Source organism: Scleropages formosus, chromosome 20 (genome assembly GCF_900964775.1).
Source record: "Scleropages formosus chromosome 20, fSclFor1.1, whole genome shotgun sequence".
NCBI classification, from domain to species: Eukaryota; Metazoa; Chordata; class Actinopteri; order Osteoglossiformes; family Osteoglossidae; genus Scleropages; species Scleropages formosus.
The window spans coordinates 23,938,516-23,948,491 of record NC_041825.1 but is presented as its reverse complement, the minus strand read 5'-3'; the positions used below and the strand labels follow the sequence as shown (position 1 = coordinate 23,948,491).

General features: G+C 44.4%; 1 protein-coding gene across 4 annotated transcripts; it reads left to right on the top strand.

The window, feature by feature from the left end:
* The first annotated feature begins 636 nt into the window (after positions 1 to 636).
* LOC108930670 (uncharacterized) lies at positions 637 to 6,457 on the top strand. Of its 4 annotated transcripts, XM_018746039.2 has the most exons (3): positions 3,875 to 3,893; positions 3,987 to 4,120; positions 4,941 to 6,457. In XM_018746039.2, the coding sequence occupies exons 2-3, from the start codon at positions 4,098 to 4,100 to the stop codon at positions 5,899 to 5,901; spliced, it is 984 nt and encodes a 327-aa protein (XP_018601555.1). In that variant the 5' UTR covers positions 3,875 to 3,893; positions 3,987 to 4,097; the 3' UTR covers positions 5,902 to 6,457. The 4 variants fall into 4 exon arrangements, with proteins under 4 accessions (XP_018601557.1, XP_018601556.1, XP_018601554.1 ...); XM_018746041.2 differs by lacking the exons at positions 3,875 to 3,893; positions 3,987 to 4,120 and adding an exon at positions 637 to 1,166 and having other exon boundaries at positions 4,974 to 6,457; XM_018746040.2 differs by having other exon boundaries at positions 3,844 to 4,120; positions 4,974 to 6,457.
* Positions 6,458 to 9,976: the final 3,519 nt, after the last annotated feature.

Here is a 9,976-nt window from a genome sequence, read left to right as displayed (position 1 = left end):
ACACTGCCCTAAAAAAAGACACCGAGAGGCGAACACCTCACCTGTCCTGCCTCCTCTGTCACACATCGTCTGTTGATAGATCCGAAAATTGTGCAGTAGAAGGGAGAGTGGACAGTGTGGCTTAGGCGAAGCAGGAAGGTGAGAGAGATTTTAAGTTGCGACGAAAGATGGCAATGGGTGCAGGAAAAGGACCTCCTGGCCCTAACTGAAACCTGGATCGTCCCACACAGCACAGCCACACCCGTAGCACTCTCCACTAACTACTCCTTCTCTCACACCCCTCGTCCCTCTGGCAGAGGTGGAGACACAGGCCTGCTCATCTCTCTCCAGTGGGAATATTATGTTCTCCTTCTCCACCTGCATGATCTGTCCTCCTTTGAATGGCATGCTGTCTCTATCACTGCCCCAATCATACTTGTTGTCGTTGTTCTTTATGGCTCTCCTGGCCCTCTCGGCTGCTTCTTGGATGACCTTGACATCTTGCTGAGCTCTCTGCCAGGGGACAACACTCCGTTGATTCTCCTGTGTGACTTCAACCTGCATGTCGATGACATTCATGCAAGTGGCCTTCTGTTGCTCCTATAGTCCTTTGACCTCTCCCTGTCCCAGTCCCCTGCTACTCACAAAGCAGGCAATTGCCTTGATTAACTGATGCTGTTCTCCAAGGTGACATAGTGGAGGACTTCTGCATAATATGGTACATGATGGACTTGTTCACACAGCTAAGATAAGAACTACAGCAGGATGATAGGGATTCAAACACAAAGTCCTTTGTAAGGTAATCACTGCACTGACTACTGGCCTTCACTAGATGAGTATGATCTCTTTCTAGTGGCTAATTTCCCATGTCCCCCTTTGTTGCTTTTTCTGTTCTGAGATTTTTGCACTGACTGGTGTGCTCAATGAGCAATGCAGAAACTAAAATGTGCAGGGAGGAGTTACTGGAAACACCTCTGGGGATTTTCTGTGTTGACTGAAGTCTTCAGGCAGCTGCACGGACAGAGCGAGTGCATTTCTGGGATGGGGGAAGGACAGGCGTTCACACTACTTTGTTCAATGCTTCCCAGCTGCTCCAGAAAAGAACCCAAGAAGGCATTGGAATGCAAGATGAGTTGCAGGAATCTTCATCATATGACCTGGCGAGGCTGACCAGCATATGCTGGATGGTGGGTTTAATTTAGACCCAAAAGATCTGTTGGAAATCACAGGTGAAATTCCTGAAGTGGCATTATTATTATTATTATTATTATTATTATTATTATAGAGCACTCTTCTCACGCAGTGACACAGAGCGCTTTAACACAGACATAAGGCAAGAAAAACAGATACAAACAAAGAAGACGGTCAACTAATGGCTACTATAATGAAGAACTTATTATAGAGCTATAAGTATACCTGCTGGCCACCGGGGAAAGGAACAAAAACTCCCAACTGAAAGTTGAGGGAGAAAAAAACCTCTGGGGGTCCACGGGCCAGTGGTAGCACACCCCTCCTGGGCATTCTAGAAAATAACAATTTGTAAGCCAGTGTTTAACAAGTAATTATAATGTTGGTAAATGGCATCTTGGATCCCCGACTCGGCATGGAACGTCTCGATCGTCACGGCAGATGGACATCATCCTCTGTCAGCACGGGATTCGTCTGTCACCACTGGCCAGCCTCCTCAGGTCTTATGTAGCAAGGTAGTGCTCAACGAGAAGATAGGACAGAGTTAGTAATTTACTTAAGTAAATTTAAAATGCATTTTTGTAAAGGTGATAAAATAAATAACCAAGGCAGGTTGAATCACATTACGAGGTGGAATGCCTGAGTGAACATATAAGTCAGGATTGAAAACAGAAACAGACGGGGCATTTCTGACAGTAACTGGTAGATTATGCAAAGCAATGGTTTAAAACTATGGTACACAGGTTTTTCTGTACTTCTTAATGTTACTGCATCAAATGTATTCATAGTTATGAACCTAAATAACCATTGCTCATTGATAGGTGCACAATAAACACCAATAAGTAGATGAAGTGACCAAAACCAGGGAGAAAAACAATTTTAAGTCGCTTCGAAGAAAAGCGTCAACTAAATGAAGTAATGTAATGTAGGGAAAGTTATACTGTTAAGGGCAGCACAGTGGTGTAGCAGGTAGGACTGGTGTCTCTGCTCCTGGGGTGTGATTGAATTTCCTTCAGCTACTCTGGTTTTGTCCTTCAGTCCAAAGACATGTGTTTCAGGCAAATTAGAGGCTAAATTGGCCATAGTGTATGAGTGTGTGTGTGCGTGTGTGTGTAATTGCCCTATGGTGGACTCTGCATCACACATCAGGATAGGCTCCAGCCTACGAGGGTCCTGAATTGGACAAATGCTTATTAACAATGGATGAAAATAGTGTGTATGTGGTCAGTGATCAATATTTTTAGACAGCGGTAACAGTATATGTCATGAAGACCAAGGTGACATAGTATTACTGACCTGCAATTGCCTATTCCTTGCTCTTAATTTGGATAGATTTTTTTGTCAAGGTAACATGAGTACAGAAATAGGCCTTAGTTGAGACTTCACATTTTCACATATTCATAAGGAGGAAGGCAGCAATATGGTTGTGGCAAAGGGCATGTGGTTTAAAGGTTGCAGATTTGGTTCTTACGAAAGACCCAGCTGCTGCACCGAAAGTAGTAATTCGGCATATTTCAGCACGTCATTTTAGCACGATGCTGTTTCACTCACACCGCAGACTTGCTTCCTCCTTGCTAGCGCCGAGTAGATAGTGACCCAGTTGTATGGTGTTAGCGTAGAGCAACGTCCTCATCGAGACAGGGCCATGATAACATCTCTCCTTTGCCCTACAGCAGTCACACATATCTGAGCTTCCATTTTTCATACCTTTTCATCCTGTTCAACTTGCAATAATCACATGCCAGGAGAGAGTAAGGGGTTATCTGTGGTGATTTATCCATTCTGTTATCAATAACTGCTGGTCCAGTGCAGGTGGATGTGGTCCAGCTGGGGGGGAGGGGACACACACCCTGGACATGACAGCCGTCCACTGCACTCACACAGCCTTGTACAGTCACACTCTGCAGGCCTACTGTAGTCATCTATAATACCACATTTTGACTGGAATACCAAACCAGGCAGTTTATAATAAATTCACAAATACTTCATGGACATTCACCAATTTTAATCTCTCAAACTTTTTTTTTCGTTTTAGGTAACGGAGAAAACTCTGCTGTTTTAAAGCAACCCGGCGGAACAAGTTCCACTTGAGTTAATGAAAAAAAAAAAGAAACACAGTTCAGTAAATACAGAGCAAGTACTGACATTTTTAAATCGTACAACAACTACATTTCAACTCGATAGCACCCTTAGCATTAGCACTGACGTGGAGCAAATTTGTAACAACAGTTGAAGGGCACTAAGTCTGAGGTCTTGTAGCGGTACTTAAAATGAGCCCTTTTCAAAGTAAACTATGGTGAGCTGCGGAAAAAAAAAAATTCCCTTCTAGTGGGTACAACACAACAAGTATTTATCGAAAGGGCGGTGACGCGGCTGTCGGGAACCCGGTTTTGCCGGAGAACTTTAATGTCACTTTAACCTTTAAAACAGTCACGCCTCCGCATCGCTTCTCTATTGCGGTTCCTGTTTTATGACGTCACTTTTATTTGGGGAAAAAAAGCTGGAGAAGTACAGTACATGAACGGTTCATCGGCGAAGCGTTCTTCTATATAATCATATGTCGTCTGAGCGCCACCTAGTGTGCACTTCAAATTAGCGTTGAGAGCAACTGAGCGGCCATTTCTCATTTGAGCTGCATTTTTACTGTACGTGTGTCTGACAAATTCGTGAAGACTCTTAACCAACCATTAAGCGAATCCACCAGTCAGATATGTCTGCGACAACTGGTTAAATGTCATTTTTTGCCGTTTGTGTACTTAGTTTATGAGAGCTGTCACATGAAACTCATTTTCACATGACTTCCGCTTTTCTTCCCGTAGTTTTTCCACGTTAAAAAGCGCTGTTGACACTTGCTTGGAGAAAGTTTAAACTTCTCGCATAAATCAGACTGAACCCAAATACCGCCGTTTTGAGAAGACATTTGCCGGTGTATGTTTGTCTCGAGGCTTCTAAGGTAGGCGACGCGCGTGCGCGTTCCCGCGCGACACGAGACGAGTGTGTCTTCGTAACGCTTAGTCACTAAGCCTTAGTGTATTCAAACAATGTGTTCATTATGTTCCCTTGTGCAGTATCTCCCTTCACAAATACATATTCACTCACATACAGACATACTGTCAAATACATATGTAGTCAGTCATGACCATACAGCATATATATGTACCCTGTTGTATTAATTATACAGACCCAGTCAGGACTTTGAGTAAACCTGCTTAAAAACGTTTTTTGTGATTTTTTAAAAAATGTTTTAAATTGTATGCTTGTTTGTCAAGAAACTGAACATCTTGTACATGATTTCAACCAAAAATGGTCGTCAAAAGTATGTCATTGTCAGTAATGTGAGCTCAAAATTTTAGCTGGTAGTGCACATAATACAGTACACACACACATACACATAGACTGTATAAACACACACAAGATGTTAGTATTTGCTGTCTGTGGAAAAGTGTTTTTTGGGGCACAGTGTGAGGAAACCTCTTGAGGGACTCAGCCCCAGTGTTTACACTCACTGCCAAGAAGGGGTATATGTACAAAGCTGGCATTGCAGTTATACTGTAGGTGCTGTTGAACCAGGGTTCGAATCCAACTTCCTGTTGGAGTATCTTTGATTAAGGTACTTTCTGTTAATTGCTCTGGTAGAAATTACCCTGTGGTGCACATGGGATATATTTTGAAATAGCTTCGCACTGTAAGTTGCTACATGAATAAATGTGAACACATTAAATATGTTTGTGTCTCTTGAAAGACATTGTCAATTGGTTTTGAATTTTTTTAAGGCTTGGTTTTGTGACGCTCCTGCTGTCCCCCAGAATGGCAGCTCTGAGCCCTAGCATGCCTAAACGACACGTGATCTGGGAAACAGACGAACTCGTGGCCTACCTGCACACCTTCCCTTGGACCCCCGGGGCCACCATCCTGACTCAGAAGTCTCCCACTGGGCCCTGCAGCATCTTTCAGCTGGCCGAGCCCGAGTTCTTGGGCTTGCTCCTGGGGGCACGTGCCGTGGGGCACCTTCTGTGCAAAAAGCTTGGGGTGCGGCGCTGTGCTCTTGTCTCCAGGCCCATCGCTGGGCAGTCGGCCCATGTCCGTATCCTCCCGCTGCATGGGCTGGAACCTGACTGGAGGCCTCACCTGGCGGCGGAGGAGGACTTCCAGCCACATGACCCCGGGTACTGCAGCTCGAAGAGTGGGCCTCGCTGGAACCACACAGAACTTGAGGAAGTCAAAGCAAAGATTCGGGCCAAGCTCCCAGACCCTGGTGCCCCACCCAGCTTTGCCTTTCTGGGGGATCCCACTCATGATGGCCTGTTCTCCCGCATCGTGCGTGGCAAGGAACAGCAGTGGCGAGTGTGGGAGGATGACTCGCACGTGGCGTTCCTCACGCCTTTCCCCAACGCCCCCGGCCTCACGGTGCTGGTGCCTCGACAACCCCTAACCAGCGACATCTTCCGGCTGGACGAGGACAACTACAAGGCGCTGATCCTGGCCTCACGCAAGGTGGCCCAGCTCCTACAGGATGGGCTGGGTGCCCATGGGGTGGCACTCATCTTCGAGGGCTATGAGATCGATTACGCCCACGCCAAGCTCATTCCCCTCCTCCCTCCTCCTGGCGAAGTTGTCACTGGTCCAGCGCCCTCGTTCTGCCCCAAATACCCCGGATACGTAACATCGGGCGACGGACCTACTGCCAGCAAGGAGAGTCTCCTTGAAATGCAGGTCAAAATTATCCAGCCCTAGTGAAGGGTTGTGTGTTTTATATGCCAGCTCCCCCTGCCAATCTCCAAAGCGACTAACATGTAAACATGCAAGGCCAACAGAAATTCGAAATGGCATCTGAGAGAAAAAACTGTTACCAGCACTGGGTCCTCGTTATCCTGTCACTTCAAACAGTATGGCTGTATTTGATCACATCGTATTTTTCCATTATCAATAGCCTCTTCTCCAGTGCAGGTTCACAGTGGTCCCAAACCTATCCTAGAACAGGAACTGATGCTGGGTAGCCCCTGGGACTGTACACTAGTACATCATAGGGCAGCCACACACACTTATTCATACAGTACAGGCAGTTTTGAAGGAATCAAATGTCTAGACCGTGGAAGGAAACAAACATCCGGAGGAAATTCACACAGACAGAAAGAGAACACGCAAACTCCACACCGAGTGAGGTGGGTTCAGTCCCAGAGCCCAGAAGCTGTGAGGCACCAGTGCTACCTGCTGTGCTGTATTTAACGTATCAGAAAATTATAGTACCTACTTTAATGGTGCATATCAATAAGTTTATCAGTGAAAGTGTTTTTACTGCTTATGGTAAACTTTTAATTTGTTACAATTGGTTTTATACATGTCATTTTGCAATAAATAAAATCACCTAAAAAAGCTATTCAGATTTTCTCTGAAATGTTTTGGATCAACAGACACCTTCCTTGGTGGAATTGCACATTCCAACTGAGATTTTTTATTATTATTTTCTGATCCTCACTAGTCAAACTCATACTGATCTCTTTGGACTGCGCATAAGACCCCCAAGGTCACTATATCATGTTTTTGGTTCAACAGTGATTTTACCGACTAAAAAGTGCAGCCGGTAAGTCATGACTTCCTGAGAAGGGTAAATAGTTGTATAAATGGATCAAAATATAAGTTCCTTTAGAAATGTACTTTGTTCATTAAAATTAAGGCTGTTGTTCAGCTATAATTGACATATTAGATTTTGTCAGTTTAGCTGTGAAAATTGCTTTTGGTTTACTTCGCAGTAAATTAATGTGATGTAAATGAATATATGTAAGTGTACTGTAAAAAGAGTAATAAACAGATCTTGGCCTTTGACAACAGTTACAAATCAATGAAATATATATTATTAACAAGGATGGATGAAATAGGATATTGACAATTGCTCTTTTTATCCAGCATATAATCCAAAATACTCAATGACAACAGTAGGCCAGGTTGTTAATTCTGATGCATGAAAAACTGACAGCATTTTGAATTTTATTTAACAGAACACATGAAGAGAACACAGAGCAATGTACTTCTTTTCCATATAACTTTTAAAAAATATTTATATCACCACACACACACACATTTTCAGAACCGCTTGTCCCTTACAGGGTCACGGGGAACCGGAGCCTACCCAGCAACACAGGGCGTAAGGCCGGAGGGGGAAGGGGACACACCCAGGACGGGACGCCAGTCCGTCACAAGGCACCCCAAGCGGGACTCGAACCCCAGACCCACCAGAGAGTAGGACTGCGGTCCAACCCACTGCGCCACCACACCCCGCACCGTAACCATCTATAGGTATTTCATAACAGTACAGTTCATCAATATCTGAGTCCACTTTATAAAGTAACTTAAGTTCAAGCTTCTTGTTAAAAACCCCAACACATTTTTTCAGTAAAAATGTTCAATATAATGGGTAAAAAATGTAAAAATAGGCAAAACTATTAGCATGAAAAAGACACTGTGTGAAACATGCATATTGTTGTATTTTTATTGTTTGAGTTGATGTTGTGTGGAAAGGTGTTGTTTGTATTTGGTTGTCAACTTGTAATTGCTGATGAATGATTGGCATTGAGTTTAATTGTACAATTTGAAATGCGATTTATAGAACTGCCACTAGATGTCCATATGTTAATTACGTTCCTTGGTCTTTTTGCGTAAATGAAAAAAGAAGCAGAGAAGGAGTGTACTGCCTCAGAGTGTACAAGTGGAGCGACGGATATTTGTTGGTATTTTAATTAAATGTAACGTTTTATTAGAAATCCAGGAGTCGGTCTTGTCATTTGCGAACTTGAAAGGCTGCAACGTGGTTCGTGACAACAACATTTTTTGGTGCCGAAACCCGGGAAGAGGTGAACTAAACGGATAGCTCGTTGCACCTAGCCGCAAAGTAAAAGGTGAAAGAGAAAATGTCGGACCGACTACAGAGGCTGAAACATAAACGCGGAGTTTTGCGGGCATCCGCAACGAAACTACTGCGGTCTCTAGAAGAAGAAACATGTAAGGACAACGTGAATTGTGACCGTTTGAGAGAGTTGTTGTCCATGCTCTCCATTAAGGAGGAGAATCTCCGCGAATTGGATAAAGACATAGAAGATGAAATACCAATAGACGAGCTAGATGCCGATGTCGCGAAAACCGCAGACTATCAGGACCACATCAGTCTGTGGAAAACCCGTGCTGCCAGGTTGATTGAACGTCAGACTGACGCTATAGAGGGAGTAAGGGCGGCCCGGCTAAGTGATGTGAGTACGCATACAGACAGATTAACTAATGGATCATCGGTGAAATTACCGAAGCTGTCTATAAGTAAATTTGACAAAGAAGTATGTCTTTGGCAAGAGTTCTGGGATCAGTTTGAAACTGCTATCCATGAAAACAGAGAGTTAAGCAAAACGGAGAAATTTGCTTACTTGAAGTCATACCTCGCTGGACCTGCTGCCCGAGCTGTTGCAGGATTAAAGATATCGGACAGCAATTATGACACAGCAGTTGATATGCTGAAGGAAAGATTTGGAAGAAAGGACCTTGTGGTGAGTGCGCACATGTCCAAATTATTGAAATTGACTCCAGTAAAGAAATCTTCCGACGTTGAAGCATTAAGACAACTGTATGACGAGTGTGAAGTACAGATCAGAAGTTTAGAATCCTTAGGTGTTGTATCAGACACTTATGGAGGATTATTGTGCCCCATACTGCTTCAAATGATACCAGATGATCTTGCCCTTGAGTATACCCGCAAAATGAGTCCAGGTCATGAATGGAAGGTTCTTGAGCTTGTTACTTTTCTGCAATGGGAGGTTGAAAGTAGAGAGCGTGCGATGCACTTGACTAACGCAGGAACCATAACCAAGGATGCACAGGCTTCTCACAAGCAACACTGTAAAGTAGATGTACGAAGCGAGACAAGGGTCAGAAGGGCAAATGTGCCTACAGCCGCAGCTCTCCACACAGGCAGTTCGACCGCACCTCTTACTTGTATATTCTGTGATAGCACAAGCCACAAATCAGAAGCGTGCACGGATGACACAGTGAACACCCGAAAAGAGAAATTAAAGAAAACGAGGAGGTGTTTTATTTGCCTACGACCACGACACATCGCAAAGGTTTGCAAAACAAAGGGTGTGTCATGCACTGCTTGTGGCAGAAGACACCACGCTACATTGTGTGACAAGGCCAAACAAGCAGAAGCCCCCAATGACACTGAAGGTTCTACAGATGCACTAATTTCATCCGTTATGCCCCGTACTGCAAACACACACACGAAGGGTCAGAACACTGTGCTGTTGCAAACAGTAAGAGCATGGACTGAAGGACCCAGCGGACGGAAGGCGGTGCGCTGTTTAATGGATGGTGGGAGCCAATGAAGTTTCATCCACGAGAAGCAGGTAAAGATTTTGGGTCTGCCAGTTCAAAGGAGGGAGACTCTAAAGTTGCATACCTTTGGCTCTGAGAACCCGGTAACGGCTGTGAGAAATGTTGTAAAATTAGTGCTGGAGAATGTCTGGAATAAGGAACAGAAAATAGAGATTGAAGCCATTGAGACACCGCAAGTGTGCACTGCAATTATGAAGGTGCCTGGTGAACACATTCGACACCAGCTAGAGAAGAGAGGCCTACCACTAGCAGATGTCTCAGTCGATAGCAGGGAGGAGCCAGAAATATCCGTACTGGTTGGCGCCGATTACTACTGGAAGATATTGTCAGGAAGAGTAGAGCGAATATCAGAAGCCCTAGTAGCTGTAGAAACAATATTTGGCTGGGCAGTACAGGGACCAGTCTCTGCTTCAAATATGGGTGAGGTTGCTTGTAG

Bases quoted from the DNA above. Each gene is read 5' to 3' on its own strand.
- LOC108930670 (XM_018746038.2), top strand. From the start codon at position 4,098: ATGTTTGTCTCGAGGCTTCTAAG. The intron at 4,121-4,940 runs GTAGGCGACGCG...AATTTTTTTAAG, and splicing joins TTTGTCTCGAGGCTTCTAAG to GCTTGGTTTTGTGACGCTCC.